The 20,814-nt window shown below is 41.2% G+C and overlaps 3 protein-coding genes across 3 annotated transcripts; 2 read left to right on the top strand and 1 right to left on the bottom strand.

The window, feature by feature from the left end:
• The first annotated feature begins 469 nt into the window (after positions 1-469).
• Positions 470-11,258, top strand: LOC121908777 (NLR family CARD domain-containing protein 3-like). The gene is made up of 9 exons (XM_042429052.1): positions 470-558; positions 2,823-2,933; positions 3,067-3,145; positions 3,336-3,564; positions 3,804-5,601; positions 5,686-5,859; positions 6,644-6,817; positions 9,637-9,683; positions 10,371-11,258. The coding sequence occupies exons 1-9, from the start codon at positions 470-472 to the stop codon at positions 10,940-10,942; spliced, it is 3,273 nt and encodes a 1,090-aa protein (XP_042284986.1). The 3' UTR covers positions 10,943-11,258.
• Positions 11,259-11,672: 414 nt separating this feature from the next.
• On the bottom strand, positions 11,673-13,227 carry sft2d3 (SFT2 domain containing 3). The gene has a single exon (XM_042429049.1). The coding sequence runs from the start codon at positions 12,631-12,633 to the stop codon at positions 11,962-11,964; it is 672 nt and encodes a 223-aa protein (XP_042284983.1). The 5' UTR covers positions 12,634-13,227; the 3' UTR covers positions 11,673-11,961.
• A 6,198-nt stretch (positions 13,228-19,425) lies between these two features.
• On the top strand, positions 19,426-20,226 carry si:ch1073-184j22.2 (dual specificity protein phosphatase 18). Its single transcript, XM_042429153.1, has one exon. The coding sequence runs from the start codon at positions 19,432-19,434 to the stop codon at positions 20,224-20,226; it is 795 nt and encodes a 264-aa protein (XP_042285087.1). The 5' UTR covers positions 19,426-19,431.
• The last annotated feature ends 588 nt before the right edge of the window (positions 20,227-20,814 follow it).

Below are 20,814 nucleotides of genomic sequence, written 5' to 3'. Positions count from 1 at the left end.
TTGTAAAATATTTAAGAGTATTATTGATGTTTTCACTTGTCTATTGGACTAATTAGACTTTATAAATAATAGTGTAGACAGGCTCATATGTCTTCACCTCCCGTTCCTAAAATCTATCAGCTGCTTGGTTTTGCTGACGTTGAGCAGCAGCTTGTTCTCTGAGCAGCAGACGGTCAGATGTTTGGATTTTCTCTCCATATGAAGTCTCCTGGCTGTTTGTAATGGATGATGGTGGTGTCGTCCCTCCTCCAGCTGCCAGTAGAAGGCAGATTTGATGTCTGTAGACTTTGACAGTGAAGTGATGATGAAGTGATGGACTGATAAAGGAGAATCAGCAGCATCTTCTCTCTCTGTGTTTCCTCCACAGCTGAAGCTACAAAGTCTCTGTGACTGGATGTGAATTGAGCAGCTGAGCATCTTCCATGTTGTAGTGACTGAGTGCAGCTCTCCCAGCAGCTGTTTCTCTGCTATGGATCAGTGTGAGGACAGAGAGGAGGGAGTCCCTCCCTCTAAACGCCCTCGTTGTGGGGAACATGACAGCCAGACCAAAGCTCAGAGGTGAGATGAGGATCTCTAACTGTCCATCATTGTTCTCCACCATCATTATTCACACTCACTGTCAACTACTGAATAATAACTCATATTAACTCTAATGAACCACTGACTTTCGGGGTTAACAAAGACCTCAACGACCGATTAGTCAACTAATCAACTAAGATGAAGCATCTTTCATCAGATGACATGTTGATGAACAGGAGAACGTTTCTCATCCACTGTCTTCTTACTGATTTTCATTCTGTTGCTAAAACTTCAGCTGCTGACAGTCTGGTCAAAATTCATCTTTTTAATCGCTTTGATTTGTTAATTGTTTGTATCAGGATGCAGCAGCAGAGAGCAGACTCTCCTGAACCCAGCTGTGTGTCCATGAAGAGTGACTGGTCTATGGATCGTCCTATTATGTTTAACATTGGACAACCTGCTGATGGAAGGTAAGAATGTAAAAGTGAAGTTTGTTATTATCTGACTCTCCTGAGAAGAGGAATCAATATATTGTTTCAGCAGTGACATCACAGTGTCCACCTGTGCAACAGTCACATGTCAAAGAGTTCAGTGTTATAAGACACCAACATGGTCACTATATCAATATGTGTGTGTAACTTTGAAAACATCACATCCAATAATCAGAGCAGCAGCTAACTTGGATGTGTCTGTCTGGAGCTTCAAAGATGGATCCTGCTGAGCAAAGGTCAGAATATTGATCTCAGGATTGATAAACTGAGTGAACAGATTGATAATTGACAGAAAGGATTGTTAGACACAAGAATGTTTTTCAATTATGGAAGATGAGAGAAATGAGAGAAGAGAGAAAGAAAATGAGATACAATGCACGTTATGTGCACATGTTTCCTTTTCATGTAAGTGTTTACTGTGTCATAATTAACTGAAAAACCGTTAGTAAAGAGACAATGAAGGTTTCTCAGGCTGCATTAAAATCAAACCAGAACACAGAAAACAAAGTGAAAAGGTGTTTTACATTTCAGTGTTTGTTGTCTTGTCTGTTCTTTCATGCAGCACAATCCATCTCATTAAAACTGCAAACAGTCTCACAAATGTAACTAAACATACAGTCAGTAGTTCTGTCCCTCAGCCCACAGGAAACTGTTTTATTGTGAAAGGCTGTCTGTCATGTTTGACTTCACCTCTGCTGGTGTTGATAAGCTCCGCCCATGGCGCTGCCTCCAAGCTGTGATTGGACGGCTGATTATTTTCAGTTTGACAGGAACATCTTCATCTCAGAAAGACTCAGCTCCCTCTCTCACAGAGCTTCTTATTCAGTGTTGGCAGGTGTTTGCTGCCCTCTGCAGGACAACACTGACATGTAACACACCTCCTCACTAAGTTTCTGTGCTCTGATTTATTGTTTTCTTTTTCACTTTATTTATTTCATCTTGTTCAACTTAACAGACAAAACACTGATATAATTACAATATTAATCCACCTGATCCCTGAACCCTCATGTACTGGCTCCATCAGGCACAGCTTATACCAGTTTAATTTCATACCTTTTTTTCTCCTTCTTCTTCTTCCCTCCTCTCTTCTAAACAAACAAACAAACAAACAAACAAACAAACAAACAAACAAACAAACAAAAACACAAAACAAGAAGGTAAAATGAAGAAAAAGGGATCTTTTCCTTGTTCATCTCACAGATCAAGAGGACAATATGATAAATGACCCCATTCAAATCAGAAATGCTTTAAAAGTTACTATCAGGATCTATATGGATCAGATGGGAAATAAACAGGAGATTATTCTCTTAATTTACATGAAATCTTACTCTGCCAAAATTCAAATAGATACTAAACAATGGATGGATGAAAGCATTACACAAAAAGAGGAAGCTGATGTCATAACATCTCTGAAAACACATAAAGCACCAGGGACAGTTTTTTTTAAAAAGATGTCTGGATCACCTTGTACCTCCTCTAACAGAGTCTGTACAGAGTAAAAGCTGCTTGATGCTGTGTTCATCCATCTGAAGGATGAACTGGGATGTTTATAGTTCCATCTTTAGTTATTGAGGTTGGCACAGATTGTTACTGAGCCATAGAACTCCTGTAGAACATCCTCACTTCCTTCTTCTTCTGTTGACTTATGACCAAGTCGCCTGCCATCCTCTTTTCATCACCAGAGGAATCTGAATCCCATCAGTCACTCTGTTCTGAAAGATTTCTATTTAATTCTGGGATTTAAACTGTTGATTAATCCTTCATTTCTTTGGTTTTAACTGAATGCTTTTATCACTGTTTTATTTGTATCAGGATGCAGCAGCAGAGAACAGACTCTCCTGAACCCAGCTGTGTGTCCATGAAGAGTGACTGGTCTATGGATCCTCCTTTTAACTTTGATATTGGACAACCTGCTGATGGAAGGTAATAATCTAACATCCAGTAATCACAGCAGTCTTTACAGGAGTTAATTTTGTCATTATGACAGAACATCTTTAATAAGCTGTTTGCAGATTTGAGTCATTAAATGTCCTTAAACGTGATGTTTTCTCTACAGAGTTCAGCAGCAGAGCTCAGAGGTTCCCAGTGATCAGTCTGCACAGCAGCATCAAACACACCTGGACTCCATATTTATGGTGTGTATGTGTACAAACACATCTTCTACTATTAACTCCATCAACCACAGATGAAATACTAACGTACCATTCAGGTCCTAACAGTGTCCATGCTGCTCTGTTTAGACCAGCAGGCCTTCAGACTGACACTGACTCACATATTGTGTTCTACCAGTTTAAATTAAATGTTTAGTTTATCTTCCTGTTCCAGCTGCTGGAGGAGAACATCGTCACTTTTGTGAAGAATGAGCTGAAGAGAGTCCAGAGGGTTCTGAGTACAGATTACCCAGAATGCTTAGAGAGCCAGAGTGAGGGTGAGGAGGTGTTGGACAGTGAGGAGGAAGAGCAGAGGAGGGGGAGCAGAGAGGCATTTCTGAAGATCACAGTGCACTTCCTGAGGAGAATGAAGCAGGAGGAGCTGGCTGACCGTCTGCAGACCAGTAAGATGATTTAAACAGATTTAACATGATGGAGGCAACATGGGAGAGGTTTATATTTCAAACTCTGCTGTAAATATGCTGCACACATCTGCATCAGATCAGAGGCTGTTTGTCCTCCACTGATGAGCTGAATAAAACTGATGGAGGAGGAAAAACTATACAGACACACTTACATGTTCAGATTTCTAGACTTTCTGTAGGATCCACTCACTGATTTCATTTGTTGTTTGTTCATTCAGGAACTCCTGCTGTAGAGTGTCAATATAAACTCAAGTCTAACCTGAAGGAGAAGTTCCAGTGTGTGTTTGAGGGGATTGCTAAAGCAGGAAACCCGACCCTTCTGAATCAGATCTACACAGAGCTCTACATCACACAGGGAGGAACTGCAGAGGCCAATCATGAACATGAGGTCAGGCAGATTGAAACAGCATCCAGGAAACCAGACAGACCAGAAACACCAATCAGACAAGAAGACATCTTTAAAGCCTCACCTGGAAGAGATGAACCAATCAGAACGGTGATGACAAAGGGAGTGGCTGGCATTGGGAAAACAGTCTTAACACAGAAGTTCACTCTGGACTGGGCTGAAGACAAAGCCAACCAGGACATACACTTCACATTTCCATTCACTTTCAGAGAGCTGAATGTGCTGAAAGAGAAAAAGTACAGCTTGGTGGAACTTGTTCATCACTTCTTTACTGAAACCAAAGAAGCAGGAATCTGCAGGTTTGAAGAGTTCCAGGTTGTGTTCATCTTTGATGGTCTGGATGAGTGTCGACTTCCTCTGGACTTCCACAACAATGAGATCCTGACTGATGTTACAGAGTCCACCTCAGTGGATGTGCTGCTGACAAACCTCATCAGGGGGAAACTGCTTCCCTCAGCTCACCTCTGGATAACCACACGACCTGCAGCAGCCAATCAGATCCCTCCTGAGTGTGTCGGCATGGTGACAGAGGTCAGAGGGTTCACTGACCCACAGAAGGAGGAGTACTTCAGGAAGAGATTCAGAGATGAGAAGCAGGCCAGTACAATCATCTCCCACATCCAGACATCACGAAGCCTCCACATCATGTGCCACATGCCAGTCTTCTGCTGGATCACTGCTACAGTTCTGGAGGATGTGTTGAAAAGCAGAAGGAGAGGAGAGCTGCCCAAGACCCTGACTGAGATGTACATCCACTTCCTGGTGGTTCAGTCCAAAGTGAAGAATGTTAAGTATGATGGAGGAGCTGAGACAGATCCACACTGGAGTCCAGAGAGCAAGAAGATGATTGCGTCTCTGGGAAAACTGGCTTTTGAGCAGCTGCAGAAAGGCAACCTGATCTTCTATGAATCAGACCTGACAGAGTGTGGCATCGATATCAGAGCAGCCTCAGTGTACTCAGGAGTGTTCACACAGGTCTTTAAAGAGGAGAGAGGGCTGTACCAGGACAAGGTGTTCTGCTTCATCCATCTGAGCGTTCAGGAGTTTCTGGCTGCTCTTCATGTCCATCTGACATACATCAAGTCTGGAATCAATCTGCTGGCAGAAGAACAAACAACATCCTGGTTGTCTGAAGTGCTCAGTGGCAAATCAACACGTTTCTACCAGAGTGCTGTGGACAAGGCCTTAAAGAGTCCAAATGGGCACCTGGACTTGTTCCTCCGCTTCTTCCTGGGTCTTTCACTGCAGACCAATCAGAGTCTCCTACACGGCTTGCTGAAAAAGACAGGAAGTAGCTCACAGACCGATCAGGAAACAGTCAATTACATCAAGAAGAAGATCAGTGAGAATCTGTCTGCAGAGAGAAGCATCAATCTGTTCCACTGTCTAAATGAACTGAATAATCATTCTCTGGTGGAGGAGATCCAACAGAACCTGAGATCAGGATGTCTCTCCACAGATAAACTGTCTCCCGCTCAGTGGTCAGCTCTAGTCTTCATCTTGCTGTCATCAGAAACAGATCTTGATGTGTTTGACCTGAGGAAATACTCTGCTTCAGAGGAGACTCTTCTTAGGCTGCTGCCAGTGGTCAAAGCTTCCAACAAAGCTCTGTAAGAACACGGAACTATCCATATTAACATACTTTCATCTTTGCTTAAGGAAGAAAACTAATATTTTTGCTGATTCTTCTTCAGGCTGAGTGGCTGTAACCTCTCAGAGAGAAGCTGTGCAGCTCTGTCCTCAGTTCTCAGCTCCCAGTCCTCTAGTCTGAGAGAGCTTGATCTGAGTGACAACAACCTGCATGATTCAGGAGTAAAGCTGCTGTCTGCTGGACTGGAGAGTCCAAACTGTACACTGGAAACTCTCAGGTCATTTTCATTACTATGTATTCAAAGTAATATTTTGGCTTTCTCCCAGTTTCTAGTTTACATGAAGAGTTTTTGCTACCAAAAAGTTTTTGTGCACTGTCTGAGCTGAAGCGTTGTAATATCAAGTATACACTAAGTAAAATTCCTTTTATGCCAACATGTGAATAAGGATATTTGTTTCTGTCATTAATCTTCAATGAAGATTCAATTTGCATAAAGTCATGAAAATCTAGTATAATGGAAATAATAACAGAAAATATGCATCACGGAATTACTGTCATGTCCTCTACATGCAGGTGAACATACAAAGCAGATCTGCTGCTCAGGAAAAGTTGCACATGGACACTAGAATTTAACTGTTTAAACACTGAATGAAATGAAATCAGAAATATGATGGAAGATGCTAAGTTAGGTAATTACTGCAATCACACGGTGAACATCTTTGAAATGAAAAATATGAACTAACTTAAAACATCACTAAATTTCTATTAAACCTTACTATCTTTAGATATGCTGTTGAACAATATTTAACATTAAAGGCATTTCTTCTGCCAAAGTAAAAACAGAATGGTATCAGATTAAACCCTGAGCTTCAGCAATTGCAGCCTCCAGGAGGAACATGTGCTTTCTACTACTAACCTAAAGTGTATCTGCATGACACCAACATACAACAAGGGGCAAAAAGTGTAACGTACACAACAAACATAAAGGCCTGAAGGACAAAATAGTTTATTGAGTTGAGAACCTTTTTAAGCTCAGTAGAGCAACTGTTGTGTGTCTGCAGCCTGTCAGGATGTCTGATCACAGAGGAAGGCTGTGATTCTCTGGCCTCAGCTCTGAGCTCCAACCCCTCCCATCTGAGAGAGCTGGACTTGAACTACAATCATCCAGGTGACTCAGGAGAGAAGCTGCTGTCTGCTGGAGTGAGGGATCCACGCTGGAGACTGGACACTTTCAGGTATGGACAGACAGGTGGACACTCTCAGGTGTTGGGACGGGCAGGAGTTATTAGCAATAATTAATAATTATCATAGATAATTATAAATTATGAAATCAAAAGATTATTAATATCATCAATAATTCGGGCACCAACTGTTGGATCGGTGAGTAGCACAGTTGGTTATTAACAATAATGAACAATTATCAGTAATAATTAATTAATTATAAATTCATTATTATTAATTATTAATAGAATTATTAATATGCATTAACAAATACAGGGCACCACCCGGAAACTGGGACCAATAACCAAACAAGGTAGTCTCATAAAAGGAGTTAGCCTAGAATGTTGATATCTGAGAGATATCAACATTCAAGGGTGAACAAAGAAGGGTGAATTCGAGCTCTGACTCCTTCAATCAGCCACTTTTCACAATATGTTACACACAATAATGACAAAAGAACAGTGTTTATTAAACTTAGCAAAATTAACAAAGTTAACAAATGCCTCATTCAATAAACAACTATTCTAAAATCTATTTCTACCAAACAAAACACAAACAGCTATGTACAGGGTTGAGCACATGCATGGGAATGCATATGTGTGTGTGTGGTAGGGTGTGTGTGTGCACTCCAAGATGGCGACTTGGCCTGACATGATGACATCGTCGGTCTGCGACGCGGATGTGACTATGGGAGGAAGCCACGTCACGCGAGAACCGAATGGCGGAAGAACGGTGGTGTCTTGGTTAGACAGAAGCAAGATGGCGCCGCCTGGTGGTCGGCATCTTGCACTCAACCAATTCCATGAAAAACACACGTGTCTGATGGCAGATAAGGAAAGACAAAGCAAAGCTTTGTCCGATGTTATCTGACCATCAGATGTGCAAAAAGAGGTCGGTGCGTGTATGTGTGTGTGTTAGTCGCAAGAGAGGGAGAAAACGATCGTGAGAGGGAGAAAAGCAGTTCCTTTGTCCACAGAGAGCGCACGTACGGACGGCAGTCTGTAACGCACGTTGTCTGGTTTCTGATCGACAAAGCAACTTACTTTCTCACTCACAGTGGCACAAATACAGCAGTAGTCCCGAGCGGGACAAACACAAAATAGTCAAGTGTGGTGAACACAACTAAACAGGCAGCAAACTTAAAATACTCCTAAGAGTAAGCAGGAAAAATGGACTCAGCTGTCCATCAACTCACACAACAAGAAACAATAGCAATAAAGCTAAAAAGCTAAATGCTAAACAATAGCACTGATGCTGAAAAGAACACACAACTAACACTGCCTCTGCCCAGACTTATGCCTCTTACTTGGTCGCTTCAGAAAGCAAGCAGGGTGTGTGTGAAGTCTGTCTTTCTGTCTGGTTCTGTCTGGCTCTGTCCGGCTCTGTCCTTGGCTCGGATGCAGACGGTGGCCGTTCTTACACTGTGGCGAATCTCTGGCAAGCTGGCTCTCAGCGGCGTGGTGGAGAGAACAGCAGAGTCGACTCGGTGAAGAGGAGCAGGGCAGAGAAGTTCCATGTCTTCCTGAAGAAACTCTGTGTCTTCCTTCTCGAGGGAATTTGAGGATGCTGGTTGCAGCAGCGGTCTCTCTCGGATCCTGGAATGTGTTCGGGTGAACACGGGCGAAGTCTTGTCTCGTCCGGCGAGGGGAAAGACTTCGGTGAGGGGAAAGACACGTGCGTGGGGTACCCCCTTTAGTCAAGCTTAAAGGTTTGGTCATCAAAAGGACTGCAAATAAACTCACAAATACTAATTAAAAATGATGTCAATTCCTTCAAAGTTATATCAAATAGATTTGATTTAGCCCAGTCAAATTTTTATCAATATTCACAACTTAGAAACTACATCAATAATTTTCATGAAAGAGAAGGAAACCAAGAGCAGCACCCTTTAACAAGATTTATGATAAAAAACTATAATATGGACACCAAGAATACTCTTTCCAAACTATATAAAATACTACAGGATAATACTGAAACACAAGATATAATAAGGACAAAGTGGAACTGAGAACTAGGTGAACAGTTAAAAGAGGAGGACGGGGAAAACGCGTATAAAGCAGCACATAAAACAACAAATTCTAGATATTGGAGGAGAACTCATGGAAAATATACACAAGATTATTTATTACACCAAAGTACAATCAAAATTCATTCAATAATTCAATATTTTCTTTTTCTGCCCATCACTAAAAACATTCTGGCATCATAACATCTATCATGAACATTCTCCAAATTAAACAGCACCTGAACCGAAATATATTATTTTAGGTATATCACCACCTGAACTTACATTAGAAATAGACAGATATCTATATAGGATACTTAGAATTGCAGCTATGAAACAGATAACAAGGAACTGGCTGAAACCTTTATTTAACAACTGGAAGGCAAATGTAAACAGTATGTTAGAAATGGAAAGAATAACTTATAGAATCAGAAATCAGGAACATTTGAAATGGAGACATAAATGGATTAAATATGTGGACCACAATTAAACAATACTGATGCTTTCAGCCCTGAAGAGTTAGAAGAGTTAATGGCTTTTTTTCCTCTTTTCTCTGTGTATGTTTATATTATTGACTTATTTATTTTATTTCCCCCCTTTTTTTCTTTATTATTAATTTTATTTTGCACACTAAAAACATATAAATGTTGTAGGAATGATGTAGATATGAACAATATTATATGTATAACTCTTGCTCCTGCAATAAAGTATAAAAAGGTAAAGACAGACAGATGGACACTGTCACTAACTGAGGGACTCTGGTCAATGTTTAATGGTGGATATGAGTGAAGGTGTATGAAGCTGATGTGACTTTGTCTCTTCCTCCAGGATGGACCATGGTGGACCACAGAGACTGAAACCTGGTGTGAGGAAGTGTGAGTGTGTTTTCACTTTGATTCATGAAAACTTTGAGAAAAACTGGGTGAAATATGTAAAAGAAGTGAACAAAGTTCAAAATGATGGAAAATCAGTTTCAGCCTAAACTGACATTTATCTTGAAACGATGAATCCATGAAACGTAAATTTCCTTCTGTTGGTCACAGTTCAGGAGTTCAAAGAGAAATGTTTTATAAATGGCCACATGGTGGCGCTACCTGCTCCAAAATGTCACTCATGTCTCTCCTGCAGATAAAGTTCATTCATTCATACTGACTTCAGCTGTTTGGACGACAGTTTGAGATGAAAATAACAGACTTGATGTGCAAAGACCTTCATTTTACACCAAACTTTATTGATAAAAACATGAATATTACTGACGTCTTCACTGTCATGTTGACTGTTAATGTTCTAACTGTTGAGTTTACATTTAGACAAACATCAGACGCAGCTGGAACGAAGTTTAACTTTGAATTTGGTAAAAATTCTCACCTAAACGTTCACTTACTCTGTATCTCCAACGCTGTCAGTCACATCTCATGGCCTTCCTCAGTGGATGGAGTGTCTCAGTTGTCATGGAGATGGTTTAAGTTTGAATGGTTTAATTTCATTGATTGTCAGTAAAGTTGTTAATAAATCAACAGATGATAAACTGCAGCTGTATTGTGTCTTGTTCTCTCCATCAGATGTCTGTGAACTGAAACTGGACACAAACACAACAAACAGAAACCTCAAACTGTCTGACAACAACAGGAAGGTGACACGTGTGGAGGAGGATCAGTCATATCCTGATCATCCAGACAGATTTGACTACTGGCCTCAGCTGCTGTGTAGAAATGATCTGACTGGTCGCTGTTACTGGGAGGTCGAGTGGAGAGGAGGAGTTAATATATCAGTGACTTACAGAGGAATCAGCAGGAAAGGAGACAGTGAAGACTGTAGGTTTGGATGGAATAATCAGTCCTGGAGTCTCTACTGCTCTGATGTTGTTGGTTACTCTGTCCGTCACAATAACAGAGAAACATCCATCTCTTCCTCCTCCTCCTCCTCCGTCTCTAACAGAGTAGCAGTGTATGTGGACTGTCCTGCTGGCACTCTGTCCTTCTACAGAGTCTCCTCTGACACACTGTTCCACCTCCACACCTTCAACACCACATTCACTCAGCCTCTGTATGCTGGGTTTACAGTCTGGTCTGGTTCAGTGTCTCTGTGTGGTCTGGAGGAGGAAGAGTCTCTCCTGTTAGAGAAACTCTGCTGACTGAAGATCAGCTGCTGAAATCAAACATCACACACTGATCATCTGTCTCAGACTCAAACAATCAATTATTTTTCCTTCTACATGATTCATTGATTAGTCTCAGCTGACTCTGCTGTTGTTACTGTCAGGATCCAATGAGCAGCTTGCAGCTCTATTCATGTTATAATGAATAACATCTGTCCAGCTGTGGAAGCACAGAGTGTTTTTATGGTTCTCACATGTATTTTATCACATCGTCAATAAAACTATTCATGGTGATATTTTTGACACAATGAATATAACAAGCTTTTAAAATACAACACATTGTTAAAGATACTTTAACTACATCAAGCTCATAATACTTATGTACTTTTACTGTAGGAGGATTTTTCATGCAGGACTTTTACTTGCAATGGAGTATTTTTACACTGATGTATTAGTACTTTTACTGCAGTAAAGGATCTGAACAGTCAGTTGTAAATGTTTGGTTTCACTTCACTTATTGAACCGTTACCTGATTAGAAATAAGAGTTGATCTCAGTTAGTTACAGCAGCTGAACAAGCAAACGTGTCAAATCAGTCTCTATGTTTCTGTAAATTAGCTACAAGTAAACCTGCAATTAACCGAAAAAACCCCCAAAAAACATTTCAACAGTTAGTATCTGCTTGGGTTTAGAGAGAATATATATATAAATATGAACTCAGCTGGTGTTTCTGGAGTCGTCGTCAAGAGAAAACATCACACTGGGCATCATGTTTAGTTTTTTATTTCCTGTATTAAACTGAACACAAAACTACCTGCTCACCCAATCACAGTCCACCGATTAAAAATACAAAAAAGTTTCACAGTTCATCAGATCAAAGTCTCTTAAACTCTGTTTGGTCCCCAGTTCATCAGTAATCAATAATCAATAATCAGTCTGTTGATATTATTAATATTGTCTCTGTGTGGAGCCACTGCAGCCTGGGGGTCAAACTGGGGCCCCTGGAGGCCCCCGGACCCCTGATAAGTGTCCGACCCGCCGGCTCTCGGTCTCCGGTCAGATCGGCATGGTCTTTCCGGTGACGGTCCGTTTGATGGCGGACGCCGCCATCCCGCCCATGAAGCGGAGCCCGGCGCTGCCTCCGGGCAGCAGCGACACCGCACACCCGACGATGACGGCGACCTGCAGGGCGGCTCCCAGCGCGGTCAGCACGGTGCTGTGGAGGCTCAGTGCCGCGTACAGAGTTCCACCGAGGGCGCACAGGTACACGGCGGCCCCGGGGGAGGTAGGCAGTCCGGCGGCCAGCCTGCTGGGGCCCCGCAGGACCGCTACGGCCGCGATGGCGAACAGCGACCCGAGCGACCAAAGCAGCGCGAACTTGCGCGCATACAGCAGCAGCAGCGGCGCGTACAGCGCGGACAGTCCGAAACACAGCGCGGAAAACGCGCCGCATACCGCGCAGGCGACCAGCCGCTGCCGCCGGCTCATGCCCGGTAGGCAGGGGTCCGGCTCGGACCACCACGGCCAGGAAGAACCGCTGCTTCCGCCGGAGCTCTGGCCGGCCGAGCTGCCGGACCACGGGCTGGACCAGCGCCCGAACCAGCTCCCGGAAACCGGCTCCGGATCATCCAGGTCCACCACGGTGCTGGAGCCGGACTGGGAAACGGTCTTCGCGCCACCTTTGGACTGCAGCAGATATTCCTGCAGCTGCCGGTTCAACTCCGCCATGACGGAGGAGCTAACGAGCTAACTGCTAGCAGGAGGGCTTCTTTTTCTTCTTCTGCGGATATTTACCTGCGCTGTCAGCTGCGTCACCGCCTCCTGCCGGCGGACTGCGGATCACAGCGTCACATTAAACTCTGCTGCGCTTTGTTAAAGTGTGAAAACAGCCTGAAAACCGACTAAACTAAACTCAAAACATTACTCTGCTGTCAGCAGCTGACTTCTTCTTCTTCTTCTTCTTCTTCCTGCTGTAAACTTCCTGCTGCTTGACGGCGCCTTACTGACCTCCAGTGGACAGCAGGAGAATTACACCGCTGTGCTGGTCAAACTAATGTTTTACAGGATTTTTTCTTTTTTTAATTTATTTTGTATTTTGCACTTTTACAAACAACATAAAGACATTTAAGATACGTGTGACAGGAGGTGAAGAAGACAAGAAGCTGTCGGCTCACATGAACCTCACTCAAATTAATAAATAAAAAATAGAAACACACACACATACATACATATGTAAACAAAATGAACAAATATGAATCAAATAAAGGATTATTTGTCGTCATTATTTTAAGATGTTGGATGGTCTCAACCCTTCCAAAGGAAAATATGACATGTAAAGTAGTTAATAAGTTGATGTTTTCTCTACAGCTTTCTGATTAATGTTGAATTTGAATAAGTGTGTCAGTTGATACATGTAACAGATTAAATACACAACATCCCAGAGAAAAATGAGCTCCAGTACCTTTATCATACAATTATTTTAATAAACAACACATCAGACAGAGAGGCTGAGATGTCTCTACGTCACCAAACCTTTCTAGGATGATGTTTCCTCGTCAGTTGTTCATTTCTTCCACAATTATCAAGTCAATCAGTTCAGTTAGTGGGAGACCTGGATGGAGGACTGAAGGTCATCAATTGATTTTGAAGAGTTAATTTGTGAAAGAATGCAGAACTAAGTCATTCAATATGGCGCCATGTTCCTATGGCTGGTTTTTAATAAGCTGTAGGGTCGATATCTGACAGTTGAGCAGTTCTGTGATGTTTGTTTGGTTCAGAGTTCTGCTTTTAGTTTCTCAATGTCAACGTATATCAAACAAATAAAATAAATATAAAACAAAGAAAACTCAGTGACACCAACAGAAAGCCACATGAACTGAACAGTAGCTTTAAATGCCGTCTGGTCAAACCAGCGAGCTGATATCAAACTAACAGTTCAGGCTGTTAAAACGATGATCTGTCTCGTCTTTTATTTATATTTTATGGGATCGCAGTTCATTTTACTCTCTTTGTGTTTTAAATGTGTTCAGTTTTTATTGTAAAACTCTTTGTAAGTGTTTTGAAAGGTGCTTTATGCATAAAGTTTATCATTATTATTAGTTTTAGTTAGAATGAGTTTTCTTTAAACTAGTATGAAAATCTCGTCACTATCAAACATGATCACGATTTTTAAAGACTTTGATTTCAGCCTGTTTGTGTCAGAAATTCAAGTTAAAGATGCTTGAAACCAGATTATTTGTCTCTAGAGTCACTTCAGTTTATGAGTTTATGAGTTTATGAGTTTATGAGTTGTGGCGTTTTATGAGCTTTAATCAGACTCAGTTCAGGAAGAATATCTTCAGACTCTGATCCTTGAAATAAACAAAGCAAACAGCAGTGTGATAACTGCAGGATCCACTTTTCAGACTCATTTCTGTCAACTGGAGCTGAAAACAACAGACCAGTAACCTTTGAAACCAGTCTAATAACCAGCAGTGATGCTGATGACACAAGTTTTTGTCTTTGATAAGAAAAAAATAAAGTTTAATCATTCTAAAATATGATATTATAACTTTGTGGGATGTTTGTGCTTGACGATCCTTTAAAATAACAGACTTCCCTGTTTTGGAAGGCTCTGATGTTCTATCACAATAAAGCACTGATGAAGGTTTCAGATGTTATTCATATAGTAATTCTACTAAATATCATATTCAGTACGATATGTAAATGTTTTTTCACATTTTATGAATGACTTTAAATAATATTTTGAGTCCCTGTCTAACTGTCTCATGTCTACATAGGGTTAGGTCTTTGTCATAAACACTTGTTTCTGTATTTCTGCAGCCTGTTTATATATTTTGGTGTAAGAATCCACGTTTTTCCTTCTCTTACTTTGATCATTTCTTCTTCTTTCCACTTGTGTCGTCAGATTGTGTCTGTTCATGTTGTTGTTTATTCCCTGATGTCAACATGTTGTTTGTGAATAAAGAAGGTAAAAGAAACTCTGGTGGACAAACAGTAAATCATTTATCTATTGAGTTCAATTAAAAAGTCATCAAATGTAAATATAATTCATCCAAAAATCAAATGAAATAAACACTTTATAACAGTTATACACTCAGGTTGCTTCTCAACACTCTTTTCAATAATAATATAATAATAATAAAATGATGAATAAAGAACATATTAAAGCAGAAATATAGTCCATAAAGGCACACTTGAGATTTTCAAATATATTTTAACATGCAGGTGAGATTCAAGTTTCTCAGCTGCAAATTAAACAAATTAAACATGTAAATAATATAAAGCAGCATCCAGTCACCTGTTCAAACCATGACAGATGTTTCTGAGGGAGACAAGACTCTTATTTATGATCTTTACACAGATAATAATTTAAATTAAATAAAATAAATAAACTAAATCTCACCTTCCTCAGTTTCTTCAAGTCAGGCATTTCATATATGAGTGTTTCCCAGAATTCACAATCAAACCAAAAGCCACATTTTCATCAATTTACTTCCCTCACAGCCGAACTCTGGACATGTGATTTTTGCTTTTATGGTTCCGGTAAGTTCCTGTCGTCTCAGAGCTGACGAATCAGATGTCTAAAGGTTTGTCTAAAGAGGTCCAATAAGAGATATCATCATCATATTTGGTCCATTAACTGGAAAAGTGCAACTAAAAGCTGCTACTTGAGTTAATCCAAAATGTGCCTATTTGATATGACATACTTTAAAAACTCCTTGATTAAAATAATAATACTATAAATAAATAACTTTATAAAGTGCCATGTGTAGAAAGAGTAGGAATAGCCAAAAGATAAATCATAAAACAATACAAAATAATACATCATGAAAACCACTACAAAACCACATGAATGAGATATTTAAGAGCCACTTTAGAAACTCGTTAGCTGTTTAATCCTCATTCATGACTCCTGGAGATAAAGTTTGGAAACAGAAGATCCAAAATGCTTCTTTCTTTTTCCTGAGAAAACTGACATTAGCAGCTCTTTGTCTGGATTTAATCACTTCTACACTTATAAAAATAGAGATGAAATGTGATGTTTCATTGAAATGTCTTATAACAGGACTGGTGTCATCATTTCAGATGTCTCACCTTTATGTATATGACCACATGGACACTGAATCATATAAACAACACTTTTAAGGTTTTAAGGTTTTTGGTATATTGGCAACTAATGCAGGTTCCACACTTAAAGTTGCCTTAAAGAGGTTTAGTTGTGAACTTGCTGCTCTAATAACTCTCATGTTTCTTCCTCTTTTAAACGTTACCATGGGCAGAGCTTTAAAGGTTTCTTGCATGGACGGGTCATTTTGAAGAATAGACCAGTGTTTTGATGTTCTTGATGTTGTTAGTTTTAGGGTGAATGTAGTGCAGTAACGGAGGAGCAGCTCAGATTTGGAGGATCTTTTAGCTTGCAGATAAACATCTCTGCTCTTTGTTTTCTGCACATACAAGCCAATCGTCTCTTCTTTACTTCTATCATGTTGTTCTGGTCTTAGTAAGATATTTGAATCAGTTTCTCCTGCGTGTGATAGATGAAGGATCAATACACCTCATCAATACACAACAAACATTCATCGAGACTGTAGTTTGGCAATATTTAGATGCTCTGACGGGACAAAGACCCTTCAGACCCTTCAGACCTTTAGCCCCTTTAGACCCTTTAGACCCTACAGACCCTGCAGACCCTTCAGACCCTTCAGACCCTTTAGACCCTTCAGACCGTGCAGACCCTTTAGACCCTTCAGACCCTTCAGACCCTTTAGACCCTTCAGACCATGCAGACCCTTTAGACCCTTCAGACCCTTCAGACCCTGCAGACCCTTCAGACCCTACAGACCCTTCAGACCTTTAGCTCCTTTAGACCCTTTAGACCCTTCAGACCCATTCAGACCCTTTAGACCCTGCAGACCCTTCAGAGCCTTCTGACCCTTTAGACCCTTCAGACCCTTCAGACCCTACAGACCCTTTAGACCCTTCAGACCCTGCAGACCCTTCAGACCCTTCAGACCCTTTAGACCCTTCAGACCGTGCAGACCCTTTAGACCCTTCAGACCCTTCAGACCCTGCAGACCTTGCAGACCCTTCAGACCCTGCAGACCCTTCAGACTCTGCAGACCCTTCAGACTCTTCAGACCCTGCAGACCCTTCAGGATCTTCATGGTTGCAGTCAAAAGATGAACATTACTAAGCTGGACGTATTTCAGGAGGTTTCTCAGTGAAAAGCTTGAAGCTGGAACAGATTCTGTTTGATGAGACTTAACTGTAACTCTGCTGCCATGTTGTATCTTCATTCTGTTCAAATCCTGCACACTGACTCATATTCTGGCAGTTTTTTGTTTGTTTGTTTGTTTTCTTTTGTTTTGCTGATCTTGCTGTCGACTGGCAGCGTCTATCTTCTTTCCTGGAGTTTAGTTTAATGGTTTGGATGTTTTATGTGTTCTGTATGTTTTGTTTTTATTGTAAAAAAGTCAGAAATAAAATAATAAAAAAAACAACATGTAAATAATGTAAACAGACGGATATTAAAACATAAATTACAAACACAAAAAAGAAAGTGGATGAATAGAATTGACGACATTTATAAAAAACTATCACAAAACTATTGAAAATGCAAAAACTAAAACGTTAAACTCACTAATAAACTTTGTAAAATTAAAACTGACATGTTCAATGAATACAGTGTAACATCCACTAGAGAACAAACATTTGACATTTAATAAAAGGTAAATCAAATGTTTTATCAGTGGTTTATTTTATTACATTAGATATAGACTAACACAGAAGATTTAATAATCATTTAATTAAACTCAATTTATAACAGTACATTTCTGTGATTGTAAGCCTTATTTGTTGTATTATAGCAGTGTCAGTACATTTTTATAGGAAATTTAATTATTTTTATAAGTGGAAATATCCTTATTTATCATTAAAAAGCCAAAAAATACACAAGATTTCATGTCAAATTAAAGTTATAAACTGTATTTTAATTACAGAACATAACTGTACTTTATGAGACGGTTATTTTCAGTTATTTTACAGTATTTTATTGGGGCCCAGCTGTCAGAATATTAATGTTTTTAAACAGTTTTTTACAGTTTGCTTTATAAAGTCAAAATCTGACTTCTTCATTTAAAAGATGTTTGAATAAAAATGTTGTTGAGTTTATTTCTGTCCTCACTTCTGTTGTCAGTTGGTCCTTTTTTGGTAAAAGTCACATGACCTCAAGACGAGTTTTCAGCTGTCAGGAGACTAAAATTAACCCTCAGACACACACACACACACACACACACACACACACACACACACACACACACACACACACAGCCTTCTACGGTCTCCTCAGTGCTTCAGTCAGAGCTGCATGTGATTGAAGGAAGAAAGAACTGAAAACAAAGTGAAAGAACTAATCAGGTAACACACACACACACACACACACACACACACACACACACACACACACACACACATACTGTGCTGGTTATAGTACGGTACATTTACTCAAGTTCTGTACTTAAGTACAATTTTGAGGTACTTGTACTTTACTTGAGTATTTCCATTTGATGCTACTTTATAAACCACTACTTTTACTGCAATACTTTAACTACATCAAGCTCATAATACTTATGTATTTTTACTGTAGTAGCATTTTTCATGCAGGACTTTTACTGGTAATGGAGTATTTGTACATTGCTGTATTAGTACTTTTACTGCAGTAAAGTATCTGAGTATCTGGCTGTAACTCACAGTAACATGCAGACAGTGTTTAAAGTGTCTATATTTTATATTCTCAACACTTTCTCAAGACTTTCTCAGTCTGTGTTCTTGTGTTTTTCTGAAATATAGTGAGTCTCGTTCTACGTTCTGTTGAGTTTGTTCTTCTGAGAAGAACGACACAACAGGTCATAACGTCAGTCGGCCAAAAGCGACCTATAGTTACGTTTGAGTGACAGCTGCCATCTAGCGGCCGTAGTGATGAAGACCCGGAGTTGTGCTGACACATGTAACAGGCGACAAACCTCCATGTTCAGAGATGGCGGTTTGGTTGCTGGATAGACGCTTTAGTTTGACTTTGCTGCAGGAGACGCTGCTCACTTCCTGTTTCCAACCGCAAGTATAAATGCTGTGGCATCAGTTCATGTTTTATACTTTCCCTACAGATAAACTTTAAAACTAAATTATGTGTAGCTGCGTCTTCATGTTTCAGTGAGCTGAAGATAAGTTTCCACCCTGGTGGACGATGAAGAGACATTCTCTTCTATTCTATTACATCAAGCCTGAAACTTCTCTGAACAGTAAAGTAAATTTTTACGCATTTCACGTAGGTGCAGGGCTGTTAGAGCAGCATCAATGAAAAAAGCGAAGACCTGCACACTGACTCGTCACTCTGACCTGACAAAGATCCAAATGTTCAGATTAAACGTTCGTGGTTTAGCGTCAGTGTGCTGGCGCCACCTGCTGGTCTGTATGTATGTAAGAAGTATGTTAACACCAACATGTGTTTCCTGACAGCTCCGCCTCATGTCGGTGTCCCAGATCACGCCCACGCTGTTCCTGAGTGGCTCCGATGGCCCCCTCAACGCGGCGCTGGTCTCCCAGAAGGGCATCACCCTGATCGTCAACGCCACACTGAGCCACGCCTGCCCCGCCTACCCGGGGGTGGAGTGTGTCCGGGTGCCGGTGGCCGACCTGCCCAGTGCCCGCCTAGGGGACCACTTCGACCGGGTGGCTGAACGCATCCACGCCAACCGTGCAGGAGGCACACTGGTGCACTGCGCTGCTGGTATGAGCCGCTCACCGGCGCTGGTGATGGCGTACCTGATGCGTTACAGGGCCGTGACGCTCCACCAGGCGCACCGCTGGGTGAAGGAGAGCCGGCCGTACGTCAGGCTGAACGCCGGCTTCTGGGACCAGCTGCTGCAGTACGAGAGGCGTCTGTACGGGAAGAACACTGTCAGAGTGGCAGCGCCTGAAGAGACGCCGCCACCGCTGCCGCCGCCACGGACATCGAGGTTGTTGAGGTCAGTTCCACCACAGCAGCAGATGAACTGGTTAACGACAGCACACAGAACACCACTGATGACATCATCACCACTGATGACACGATCACAACGGATGACATCATCACCACTGATGACACGATCACCACTGATGACATCATTACCACCGATGTCACGATCACCACTGATCACACGATCACCACTGATGACACGGTCGCCACTGATGACATCATCACCACTGATGTCACGATCGAAGCAAATGACATCAGCAAACAAATCAAGAAGAGGAACCAAATCCAGCAGCTTCAACGTCTGAACAACAACACACACACACACAGACACACACACAGACACACACACACACACACACACACAGATACACACACACAGATACACACACACAGACACACACACACACACACACACACACACACACACACACACACACACACACACAGACACACACACAAATCATACATACAAATGTTTTCCTGAAGGCTTCATCTGCTTCAAACACACCAGCTGCTGTGTTTCTGTCTGTCGTCCACACTGGGAACCGAGTTGGTTTCCATCCAAATGTAACACAAATGAACCACAGTGACGGAGGAGGAGCGCTTGTTTCCATCTGCTGCAGCTCTGTGAATATTTGGCCGTTGGGTAACAGTTGGTTCCACCATCACAAAGGAGGTTTCAGACGATCTGAGAAGCACTTTGTTTGCAGCAGACGGAGACCTTAGGATCCTCCGACTGAAACTGTATTTGTCACATTCACTAGTTGATAAACTGAGAACAAGGATGTTCAGCTCAGTTATAATCTTTGTACGAACTGTTTGTCCTTCTGTAGACGGGAGGAAATGTTTACGTTTGCTTTCTTCAGGAAGAACAGAAGATGGCAGCCATCGAT

This window comes from Thunnus maccoyii, chromosome 12 (genome assembly GCF_910596095.1).
Source record: "Thunnus maccoyii chromosome 12, fThuMac1.1, whole genome shotgun sequence".
NCBI classification, from domain to species: Eukaryota; Metazoa; Chordata; class Actinopteri; order Scombriformes; family Scombridae; genus Thunnus; species Thunnus maccoyii.
Note: the sequence above shows the minus strand (reverse complement) of the source record. Positions and strands in the feature narration are given on the sequence as shown.